The following is a 12,769-nucleotide window of genomic DNA, read 5'->3' as shown; positions in this document are numbered from 1 at the left end:
GAGAAGGAGACAAAGTGTAAGTGCATGCTAAAGTAGAAATTACTACTTATTAATCTCTGCTTTTGCATACTACAATCAGAGAGTTACACTCCTGTGCTGAAACGTCTTTGTAGCTTTAAATATTTATTTCTGTCCAGGTGTGTTTCTTAGGCACTTGTTCTGTCTGCCTCGAGGGGTTTAAGTCTGTGAGCACCATCTGTTGCTGTTGAGCATGGACACGTTTGGGTAAAGACAAACCCAATATTTGTGATATTTGTGGATGGGGTGTCCTGGATGAAGGCAGCAGCTCATGCTACTCAATCTCTGTCAGAACAGAAAGTGCCCATTTGCCTTGTGCTGCTGCTGATTGTCCTTGTCAATCTGAGAGAATAATCTACTAAACCCAAATCCTAAGGAAGCAAAATCCCAGGTTTTAACTCAGTTTGTGCATTTAAAACACAGGGGAAAGGGGATGTCCCCTCTTCTTCAAAAATCTTCTGAGTCTTGTGCAATTGGTAAAAGAGACCAAGCTTTAAGTCCTTCTTTATTGTGTAGTCTCTTGTCTTCAATGAGCTGTTGAGCCCTACCAATGTATGGGACATCAAGAGTAGCAAATGCACACCTTGAAAATACCCATAATATATACCAGGCGTGCTCATTTACTGCCCAGAAAAGCAGATATATGGGGATAATGTGCTGTGAGCTCCCTCTCAGCCATTCCTCCTACACTGCTGCTTCTGTGGCCATCATGTTCCAGGAGGAGCTGGAGCCACAGCTCCTCTCTGAGCTGTTCCCCACAGGGACTGGTGATAAATGAAGTGGGGACTGGGACTTCTGTGAGCCATGTAGCAGCAAGACGTTTCACTCTTCCCTTCACTAATTACCTTTGCCAGCTTAATCACAAAAACTTTTCCAACCAGCTTGCCTAGGACATAATGATAAATTGTGGTGGAGGTTTAATGTTTATTATAATTTAATGTTTCATTCAAAATTAAGCAGCACACTCCTGTAGTCCCTGGGTAAATGGCCATATCTTACACCCCCACACTTTCCAGTGACAGCCACACTCTGTCTCCCAGGTCAGCTGCCCTCTTGCTTTGTTTCCAGGTCCCCCTCTTCCCTAAACTTGTTTATCCAAAATTTCACAGTGCTGTGTTCAAAATCTGCTCCCTTTGGGGCCACAGATGCTCCTTGCTGTGCCTGGTGTTTGTTTCAGCCCCAAAGTGGCCATGGCTGAGCTGTCGGTGCACGCCCAGGTAGGAGTGAGAACAGTCAAGTTAAACTCCTCACCATCAAGGCATCTCAAGCAAAGGATTTAATGAAGTTGAGATCTGAATCACACCCTGAGGTGTCATTCCATGTTTACTACAGAAAGAGCCTGGGGTCACCGTGCTGCTAATTTGGTTCTGCGTTTAAAGTCAAATGAGATGAGACAAGGCTTTGAGTCTCAGGTTTAGCCCTAGGAAATATCAACTCCTCTTGCCTGGAGAGAGGTGGGCAGGGAAGTGCCTTCTGCTGCTGGTGCCTCATTAGCTGTGTGTTTTTCTTGCCACTCTTTGGCTCTTCCAGCAAATTTTTTTTTTTTTTTTTGGTGCTAACTCCACAGTGTGTATCCATCAGAAACACGTAAACAAAAGCATTCACGGCTTTAACAGAAAAATAATAAAACTATTGTCTGGCTCTCCATATGTTCCCCAATCTTCCAGTAGAAACAGAAATCCAGGACATATTTATTGTTCTGGCTTGGAGCCAGAGCCTGTATTTACTTTTGTGAGTGGCTGAGGAGTTGCGGTTTTTAAATAACTCTGAGCCTTCAGTGGCAAAATACATCACAAGCAGGAATTACTGCGTTTTTAATTTAAGCATGTGAGTGCTCTCATGGCTTTCTGCTCTGGCTTGAGCTGTGGAAGGGTCACCCTCAGCCTTCCTGGGGAAGAGGGCAGATTGAATGGGTAAAAACTGGCCCTCCTTGCTTTCCCTTCACTCTTTCCCTTCACTCCAAAATCCTCGTTCTTAGGAACCAGGATGATAAGGAGCAAAAATCACACTTAAGTATAATGCTGCAGGGCTTTTACCTCTTTTTATCTCTTAAAACACATCAGCATTTAAGGGTTGCAGCAGAATTTTGTGTTCTCACTTCACCATGCAACTCCCACATTCAGCCAATGGGTACAAATGAAATGTTTTTCCACAAATTTCCTTTATGTGTAGAAATTACACATTTTAATTGAGCTGCTGTTTTATTTTCGTTTTTGAAATGTTTCATGTTGTATTTCCATGGGGTTTCTGCAGGCATTTTCGCTAAATTTTCTGGTTGGGTGCTTCCAAAAAAATTCTTATTATAGGGAGGAAGGATTCTACCCATGACAGGATAAGCCTGAATCCGTGAGTAAATCAAGCTGTTCTGTAGCCTAAGAATACATATGGTAATTTTGATTAGTCGCTCTGTGTGGATAGTGTCAATGTCTTCTGCTTCCTTGAGTATGAAAAATTCCATGTTAAATCATATCTCCCATGTGTTTTACTGTTTATACATATCACTGCTGTCACATTGTAGGACATCATTGTAAGAAGGGAGAAAAAGAGAGAGGAAATTTATTGACCAACTTTCTCAGTCAAAAACAGAATGAAAATTGGCATTTTTCCACATTTAGTGACACGTCCATTAGCTGTTCTAAGCATCAGCCTTGGGACTTTCAGCATAATTTTTTTTTCTCCCAAACAGGATAAAATTGTGAAGAATCCCAAGATGTCTTTCATTTCTTTAATTGTACAATAGCTGCCGGTGCTTTTATATCCACCATCACACGGGGCTGATGTCGCCAGCCTGTAAGACTGGAGCTGAGTGAAATGTAGATTAATTTTTAAATTTTTTTTTATGCTGGTTTATTATTTTTTATCCCTTCTCTTTCCCTTTTGCTCCACAGTGAGCTGCCTCACTCCCCTCAGAACCTCGTGGCCACCCTGAACTCCTCCTACAGCCGCAGCGTGACGCTCTCCTGGGTGCGCCCCTTCGACGGCAACAGCCCCGTGCTCTACTACGTGGTGGAGCTCTCTGAGAACAGTAAGTCAAATCCTTCTCAGCCTCACGGTCTTCTTAATTCTCCCTTCAGACTCAGCTCTCCCCAGAGCTGCTGACAAAATGCTGCTGCAGTTTGCTAAACGAGAGCCAGCGTGCACAAAGGGGTTCGACGCTCCGGTGTTTGCACACTGGAAGAGTGGAATGACAAACAAGGCTGAGGTGAAGGGATTATTTTACAGGAAAGACTTAGTTCCACCTTTAGTGTTGCCAGCCAGACTTGAGGCACAACAGCTCATTCCTCAGTAAAACACCAGTGGTCAGTTTGTTCCTTCCCATGGCTTTTTCTCCAGTCTCATGGATTTCTTGGTGCGTTTAGAGCCCAAATTTCACCTAAAAATGCAGAGGGTGATAACTCAAGGAACTGATGGTCTGTCAAAGGAACAAACTTGGATGTCAAGAGGAACTACTGTCTTACCTCTCTGTGGGCTCATATATTTTCTCTGCTTTCTCTAGGTTATCATTTTACACCCTTCCTTTACCTAGGTGGTTGAGGATGCTTAAGTGCAATCCAAATATCTGATTTCCTGGGTTACAAACCTGGGCATTGGGAATTGCCACTTCCCAGCTTTATCACGCTGTACACCAGGTCCTCTGTGGCTCTCAGTCTGCAAGGTTATTCAGGGACGTTGCTAATGCCTCTTTTGGAGTTGATGGAAAGATGAGGTTATATGGAAATCGGTCACCTTGGCAATACTTTCTAATCTCTATCACCCTAGGAGCTGCAAATCCAAGCTGAACAATTGATTCCTGATGAAAAAATTAAGAGCATCACTTTTTGTGACATGTGGAAATTAGTCACTGCATAACTGAATGTGAAACTGTTCTGATTTCTGATTATCTGGAGAGCAGCAGTTTGTTTTGCCACACAGAGAGCTTGAGCTTGGGAAACTTGAGCTTCAGATCACATACAAGCCTTTTGCTTTGCAGGCTGGAGTGAATAACTTCTCAGATGTGGAGGTCCCAGAACTGATGATCTTGACAACTGTTAAGAAAAGTGCAGGTTTCTAATCCTAGCAGAAATCCAAAGTCATGCCCAGGACTGCTGTCCCTAAAATAGTTCTTTTCAGGCAAAGACTCCTGATCTTTTTGTAACAAATGAACAAGAAAATCCACAGTCCTGCACTCATACTCCTCCTCTCCTCCTCTACCTTTTTATCACCACCTTCTTTTTATTTTCACTCTTCTCTCCTTCCCTCCCATAACTACAGGCCAGTAACTGCCTGTTTTTCTTCTTTTCCTTCCCTGGTCTTTTGCCCAAGGATGTTCTGCTCCTTGTTTTCCAGTGGCTTTGTGGATGATGAATTAGTGAAGTCTCAGTCTGGGAACATGATGCAAAGGTCCCAGAGCTGTATTTACACAGAGACAGCACAGAGGTGGCAGAACATGTGCACTTGGGTCCTGCAGTGGGCTGCATCAACTGGGACAAGTCCCTAAAAGAAGAGGCAGCTCATTCAGTGCCAGAAGAATCATGGAATTATTTCAATTGGAAGGGACCTTAATGATCATCTTTCTTGTGTCATGGAGGAGTTTGGAAGGTCTTCAAGTCCTTTCTACCAAGGATGCTTTGCTGTTGTATAGGAATGGGGTAAATGTGCCATCATTTTAGAATTAATTCACTGAAATTGGTCGAGGGCTCAGCCAAAATCAACAGTAGTTCTTTGGAAAGCATGCACACAATCCCTGAGAACACCACAGGGTCCTGTGAACCACTGCTCACTCTGTGATAGATCAAATAATTTTGGCTGATGTCATTGCAATCTGCCACTGAGAGGGTCTCATTGTCCCAAAGCACAGGTCTGTGTCCTGCCACAGCTCAAAGCTGAAAAAGCCAAACACAGGCCAGGTTTATTCTGAACTGAGCATCTTAACTCCCAGATATATCCCAGGTCTTGCTGTCCTTTACATTTTTGTCTTTATTTACTTTGCTTTTATGTGCAATGTGTAAAAGATTGCCCACAGAAGTAGAAGAGGGAAGAATCTGAGCCCTTGGCTATGCCACTGTTGCTGTGCTTTCTTGTTCCATATATACAGAAGAGTGCAGCAGTGTCAGCAGTGACTTTGGTTTGGAACACTGACTGTAATGTCTGCACACTGTCACTGGCTTGTTTTGGTTTCTGTATTTCCTGAAGTGTTTGTTTTTCAGGGTTATTTTGATCTCAGCGTGTGTGGTTAATATTTACCTTCTCCAGACCTCCTGCTCCTCTGGAAACCATCACCTTCCCTTTTTTCCCAGCCATCCCAAGTACTGTTTGTGCACAAAGCTGGCATTTGATGTTGTGTGGGTATAGCTTGGTCTGGTATGACTGTGCAGAAACTCTCTTTGCTTTGCAAAGACAATTTCTGTTTGGGTTTTGTGCTGCAGAAGCAGTGACTGTCAGGGAGACAGGGAACACCCTCTATGAGCTCTGTCACTGTCACAGCAGAGCAATGTGCCTCCCATCCCAATCCCCCTTCACTTTGAAACGTGAGAGAGGGACACCAGAATTATAATTTATTTTCCAATTAGCAAAGCTGCACAGATTTTGTTCTTAGTTCTGTGGAGTTTGAATGTTTGGAGTTGGAGTGTTTTGGTTACAGGTCCTGAAACTTAGCCTTGTTTTGTTGGGTTTTTTTAGCTGTTCTGTTTTGGATAACTCTCTCTCAGCTTTAGGATCCACAGTAGGCTTTGAAGCACGTACCATAAATGAATACACAAGTGTCTGTGGCAGAGAAATAGCTGAAGAGCGTTCAAAATAACGAGTGTAAATTTCAGGGGTTTAATTACCAGCTGCATTAGAGGGAGGCGTGTCACTCCACCTGGCATGGATTAGAACTCCTTTTCATTAATATCAATTCAGTAAAGAGATACAAAACCCTTATTTTAATTAGAGGGAAAAAAAACAGTGGCAGATCGTGCACATAAATTGCTGGGAATATGAACGACTCTAGCCACCTAATTTTTAAAATTAATGTATTTGGCACAATGCAATAATTCTCAAAATACAAGTATTCACAGTAGACTGTGTCTGTGGGTGACTTGAGACATATGGCCTAAACATTTGGGGGCAAATTTATAATCTAATTTGAAAAACACAGTTCCAAGGAAACACAGTCATTAAGTATTCCTGCCCACACAGAGCCAAGAATGTGAACCTTGATTTGAAATAGGATTTTCAAATAAATAGTACCATGCACTGCTGTCATTTGCACTAATATAATTTTGGATGTTTCATGACCTGTTTAGCCCCATTGCAATTTAACTCAGAATTCCAATGAAGTGTCTTCATGGAGTTAGGAGGGGATATGCTTATTTTATTCCAAAGAGGTTTAGACTGAAGGAATTAATCAAAAAAATATTCTGAATAGTCTTTTAACTGAAGAAATGAATTAAGACTTATAGAATTCTGCTGAGGACAATTAAGATAAAAGCCCATTTTTGTTTTATTGTATTCTGGGATATCTGTGCTGTGTGAGGTAATGATATAACTCAGATTCATCACGTTGTGCCAATGAGGAGATAATAAAAGCTCCCGTGGAAAGCATTTCTACATGCTTAACTAAAACCTGTGAATTGCCATCCTGAATTTGGTAGGAATATCCAAATGGCAAATATTGAACTCATGGATAAATCTTTGCAAAAATCAAAGTAAAACTACATGGTCATTATCATTGTGACTCAGATCTAGATATGCTAATTTTAAAAGATACTTTTTTTCAGGCCACTGGTAGACCTTGTATAGGTCCTGCCAAAAAAAAAGGGTGAACCATTTAGCTTTCGTTTGGATTTTTTGCAATATCATATTGCTACCAGGGTTTGAAAGATGAATTCAGTGAATTCCAGCAGTACAGCAAATTCCTATGCTGCCATCTATGCAAAACCCCCTGGAGAAGGAAAGAGATGGAAATGTGTTCCAAACCTGCAAAAATCAGCTTTCTGCAGTAGATCTGCTCAGTAATATCAAATTAGAAATGATTTTTGGGGAAATTACAATTAATGCATGAACTGTAGGGTAGACAGGGAAATAGAGAAGAAATGCCTCTTGGCACATAGCCAGAGTTATTGAACACATCACAAGCACATCCAAAAATTCATGACAGAAAAAAAATGCAATTTCTAAAACCCCAAAATGACATTGTAAACCAGAGAACAGCCTGTGAGATTCGTCATTTCCAATAAATTAACTTGGAGAGGCAATCAGAGTTAATTCAGAATGCCCAATATTTGTAAGACGACAGACAGCTCAACATGGAAGTTGTTCAGACAGCAGCAATTACGGAGGAAGAGCAGCAGAGCCCAGAGTATGTTCTGGGCAGCTTAAGTTAAATGAAGGATTAGCAGAGTCTGGTCAGTCTAACAGGAGCTTTTTTAATAGTTTGACCTGGCAAGTCTTTTGTCACCATGGAGCTTCCTGGGACAGGTGAGTGACAGCCATCTCTGGAGAGGCAGTGCTGAAAATTTTATGGCATGTTTCCCTTGTCAGAATTGCTCTTCTCCACAGTGAAAAGAGCTTCTGCACAGTCCTAGGGTTGGTGGTGTGTATCTAAAGAGGGAGATCCGTTTTTTTGGAGTGTTTTGTTTATTGATTGTCAAAAAAAAAAGAGACTTGACATTTAAATTTTAAAGATACTCTGCACACTCAGTGTATCCAGTGCTCCAGGAGTGAGCAAATGCTCCCTGAACCGCCCTCCTCTCTGAATCAGAGTGCCCAGGAGATGAATAGGCTTCGTTTATATTAGTTTCCAGTTTAATCTCTCTTCCTGCCAGATCTTTTATCTTCTACCAGGAGAGGAAAAAGAATTAATAAAGTATTCTACAGATGCAGCATATAAACAGAGCAAAGCCCCAAGGTGCTGAAGAGATTAATAGGGCCTGTTGTTGAATCAAACTGCTCACTACATTGAGCTGCTTGGGTTAAGCACTCTCAGGTGGTGTTTACACTGGCAGTAAACAAATGAAATGCTCTAGGAAACGGACCACTGCCCAAATAGCTCATACCAGGGTATTTCACTCCCCTCTTGGTGTTTGCTCTTCCCTTTTTTCTCAGGAAGCTCCTTCAGGCAGTGCACTAAGTCAGCTATACCTTAACTCCAGCTCTCCTTCATTTGTTGCTGTGCACTCTGGCCATAACAAGGCTGTTTGGGAAGTCTCAAGGGAAGCCTGTGAAAATTCAGAAGGAACTAGGGTGCAAAAAACTCCTAAGCAACACTTTTCTAGATGGCACAGGTGTGCTTCCTCTAAGGACTCTCTAAAAGAAATCCAGTGTTCAGCTAAGATAAATTGGCATCGGGATCTTGCAGCCAAAGTGGCTGTTGGTAAATCAACAATTGGCAAGGACAGACCTTGACTGCTGTGCAAATGTCCCTGTCCAGCATTCCCAGTATTCTGCTGTGTCAGTTTTCCTGTTAAAAAAGACTTCGTTCTGGCAAGGCCTTTACTGGAATAAATACATTTGGAGTAATTTGAAGATGCAGTGTTTATAGCCCAACTGGCATCACACTCTAGAGGACTTAAACTTGCTAAGGAATCTGCCAGAAAAGCACAAAATGAGTGGCTTCTGTCTTGGTGTGAAGTTTAACAGCCTTCCACGTCTGGGACATCTCATCTTCATTTTCAGGCAGACGTTGAGGTGACCTGCCAGGAGCCACGATGCACTTCTGATGAGCAACATGCACAGATAACGTTGCCAAAATCTACAGCGAGCTCCTCAGCAATTTCCAGAAGTGTTAGTAATTTTGAGCAGGGAGCATGAAAACAGCTGGTATTATTTAAAAACTGAACAAATCTTCAAATTGGCTGATTCCGTTGCTCTACTGTTGCAACACAGACCAAATGTCACCTCTCCCTGACTATTTCAGTCGTGACTTCAGGGAGAATATGTGACACCAGGCTATGGAGAGAAGAAGTCAGAATATTTAATTTTCAACATGTTTCATTTCTGACCTCTTTGAAAACTTGGAATTTGGGCATCAGAGGAGCTCGGTATGGCAAGAATTTGAGCTGACAGTGAGGGGTTTAGAGTGCTGCCAAGGCTCTTTCTACCAGGGACTCTTCCTAGGACAATTAGATTCCATGCCGAATACTATCGCTAGGAAGAAAAAAAAAAAAAAGATTTCAGACACAGAATCAGCAGCAGAAGCTCTCTCAGGTCTTGCAGCAAAAGGCTGATTTGGCAGAGAGAGTCACGCTTCTACACCTGCTTGCAAGCTGGGTAGGAAGATATTCCAAACTGACTGTGAATTTCATTAGAATCCTTCCACCAGAGCCACTCATGGGTGTGGTGGTGTGATGGCCTGCCAAACAGATGGGTTGTGAAATACACAGCCCATCTGTCTTTATCATGCTTGTTTCCTCTTTTATTAAAATGTTAATGAATATAGTTTTTATTTATTATGCCATGACATGTGCAGCATCACTTTCCAGTAGACAAATGTGCAATCTGCATAACCGTGTGGGCTGACAGGAAGGTTTCTTCTGCTGAAAAGAAACTTCTTCCCAAAGTTCCTCTGAGGGAAGCAAGCACAAAGAGCTCTGAGCAGTCAGAGGCGTTTTCTCACTTCTGCAGGGCTTTTGACAGGCACTTTCATATTTTCTCTTTCTTATCCATGCTAATTTTTCCAACAGATTCTCCCTGGAAGGTTCACCTGTCAAACCTTGACCCGAAGATGACCAGTGTCACTGTGAGTGGCCTCACTCCAGCCAGGACCTACCAGTTCAGGGTGTGTGCAGTCAACCAGGTGGGGAAGGGCCGGTACAGCACTGAGACCAGCAGGTAATGACAGTGTCTGTGTGCTGCAGGGACAGCGACCTCGGGAGGGGAAATGCTGCTTGTGAATCAAGGAATAAAATAATCTTCTGCACAATGATTGGGAGATGGAGAAGCTGCCATTTCCCAGGCTTCTAGAGAGTGCTCTGCAGCTGGCAGGAGTTGGGGATGATGGCATTTGGGGGATGCAGGAGATCAGCACATCACGGGAGAGGTGTCCTCATACTCCAGAGGATCAGTTGAGCAGAATCTTGGAAATGATATTTTGCTCCTGTGCTAAGCCCCAGCAGTTAGCCCGGGCAGGAGCACAGCTCTCACCCTGTCATGGCAATCTCACTTCTGGAATTTACCCAGATGTGACAGAGAAGGATGGCTTCATCATATTCAGTTTCAAATGTATCCCCCTTCTTCTGTGAACCAAAGCTTGCTGCAAGCTTGAATTGCAGAACAGCTGAACTCTAAATGGCTTTTTCAAAATGTAGGAGTTTGATATGAAAAATATTGAAAGAGCTGAAAGAAACAATTTGGAAGGAGTCACAGACACTGGACCTGAGCTCTTACTCATTCAGGCTTGTAATCTTTTTAAAGAGTTGTAGCAGCCTGGGTGATTCCAAGAGAATAGGGTTACCTCAGCTGTCTGTCTTGTTGCTTGCTTAACTGATTTCCTATTATGTTGATTTGTTGTAACTATTTCATGCATGTCTTCAGCAGTTTGATCAGTATTATATTTCTTTCTAGTCATCAGACTGTGAGGAAAGAAAGTGGTTCACTTGGAGTGGATACAGGAAATAGAATGTTATTTAGGTTTTCTTTCAAGACCCATGTCCATCACATTCTTTTGTACTTAGGTTGATGCTACCTGAGGAGCCCCCCAGTGCTCCTCCTAAAAACATCGTGGCCAGTGGGAGAACCAATCAGTCCATCATGGTGCAGTGGCAGCCTCCTCCTGAGAGTGAGCACAATGGGGTTCTTCATGGCTACATCCTGAGGTAAGTCCTTTCTTAACCTGGAGAGTCCAGAGATAGGTCCAGGTGTGCACAAGGGAGTTCAAATGGTGTGATTTAAGAGTGTAATAATAACTATCTCTAATTGAATTAAAGATATTAGTTATTGTTTGCAAACGTTCAGGCTGCCCTGGTTTGTTAAATAGGAGAAAACAGCAACTCTTCAAGGGATCACAAGGATGCAGCAACTTAAATTCTGGGCTGTCTGTCCTAGAGAGTCTGGGGACAAAGGACCAGCTCCCTGTGGAGACTCACAACATCCTTTTATTCCATTTTCAAAGGGAAGTGAAGCACAAGTAATGCAAGTGTTCACGTGGGAGACTGGTACAGTGCAGCCTATGCAGATGTATATTTGCTTATTACAAGCTCAGCTCCCTGCTCAAAAGGTTAATTAAATTTATCAAAGACACAACAGGGCTCCTGCCTATGGAGGAGCAGAAAAGAATCAATAAACTTCAGTTGTGTGCCAAACAAAATGGAGAGAGGGAATGACAGGTCAGCTGCTTCATGGCAGACCTTGGTTTGGTTTTGAAAATCAGCCAGTTGAGTAAGCTCCTTTCAGCCCTTTCTGTATTTATTAATGAGAAACACATTCAGGCAGGTACCTGGGAATCCTGCACACATCCAGCCTGGTTGCTTACACAGGATTCACTGTGTTGGAAAAGCTGTTGCCACACTTGAGAGGCTTTGCAGAGCATTTCTCTTTGGTGATTTTTTGGGACTCACTCCTACCCAATTCCACTTCTACCAATTCCACTAGAGATTACTGCTCATTTGGCATCCTCCACACCCTGCAGTGCTAGCAGCCAGCTAGGGCCACACCTCTAGTGAAGGAGGCACTATCTAAATTAGAGTTTTAGTGGGAAACTCCCAGCCCCTGACATATTTCCAAGTGATGGTTGCAGCCTCCTGTGGGCAGGCTGCTGACATTTTTAATACAGTGTCCTCCAGAACTGTAAAAGATAACTAAATGCTGCAGTCTAAATGCCAGCATCCTGCTCATGCTGTGCTCCTACTTTTGCTGGCATGGATGGAAAGGCTTTTGTCATGTTAAGAGTGCTGGTGAGCTCCCAGAACAGCTCTGGGAAGTTCCCTCTGTCTGTTCATCTCCCTGTCACCTGCACAGAGCCCCTTAGCAGAGGGGAGCCCCTTGTGCAAGTGCTGTTGGTGCCAGGTTTTAGAGCTAGGCTCAGTTTAAAATGTTTTGTCAGCCATCAAAGGGGTAAGGTGGGGAAAGGTTCTTTAACTTCTGCCTGCAGACAGACCTTTGTCCTGAGTCCTGGGTTCCCATTTGCACAGGGTGCAAACATTGTTTATGCAATTCTTCCCTTCAAACTCAGTGGTAGGATTAGTTCCTTAGGTATTCCCAGGGAGTCTTTCCCAGTCTCAGCATTCAAAAGCAATCCCATAGGCTCCTACTTCTGGCAGTCTGTGCTGTTTTCCCCTTATAGCATTTCCAATAATGTTTAACTTTGGTACTTTCTCCAGCATTTATCTGCATAATTGATCCCTGACCTTGCTGTAACATCTCTTTCCATTTTAATAGTGCTCATATTCATTATGCTCAATCTGTGAGCAGTTTTGGTGTCTTTCTGCTTTGTCTTGACAGCAGAGCAGAGAAACCATTTATTCAATAGGAATTTAAGATTATCACATAAAAGCACAACTGTCCCAGGTAATAAACCAGGCTGTTTTTCCACGTTGAATTGTGTGGTCACAGCAATATGCACTGAAGAACTGTGTTCCTGCACTGATTTCTGCAGAATCAGGGCATAGCAGAATGAAAAGCACCAGCCATCCCAGAGACCCAGAGACCTAAAGCTCAAGACATGCAAGATGCTAAATTGATGGAACACCTGATCTTTAAAAGTGAAGGTGCACTGCACAAGTCATGTGGAGTATCCATCAAAGTCCATGGTGAGAAAAATCATGAAGACATGACATTTCTGAACTGGCCTCCT

The 12,769-nt window shown here is 42.9% G+C and overlaps 1 protein-coding gene across 1 annotated transcript in view; it reads left to right on the top strand.

Annotated features, from left to right (window-relative positions):
* Nucleotides 1-12,769, top strand: part of SDK1 (sidekick cell adhesion molecule 1) — a 389,602-nt gene that overhangs the window by 257,559 nt on the left and 119,274 nt on the right. The window contains exons 14-16 of the mRNA XM_014870500.2: nucleotides 2,907-3,043; nucleotides 9,663-9,810; nucleotides 10,653-10,793. Coding sequence (XP_014725986.2) covers nucleotides 2,907-3,043; nucleotides 9,663-9,810; nucleotides 10,653-10,793 — 426 coding nt within the window. The remainder of the gene's footprint in view (nucleotides 1-2,906; nucleotides 3,044-9,662; nucleotides 9,811-10,652; nucleotides 10,794-12,769) is intronic.

This window comes from Sturnus vulgaris, chromosome 16 (genome assembly GCF_052056855.1).
Source record: "Sturnus vulgaris isolate bStuVul1 chromosome 16, bStuVul1.hap1, whole genome shotgun sequence".
Taxonomy (NCBI): domain Eukaryota; kingdom Metazoa; phylum Chordata; class Aves; order Passeriformes; family Sturnidae; genus Sturnus; species Sturnus vulgaris.
Note: the sequence above shows the minus strand (reverse complement) of the source record. Positions and strands in the feature narration are given on the sequence as shown.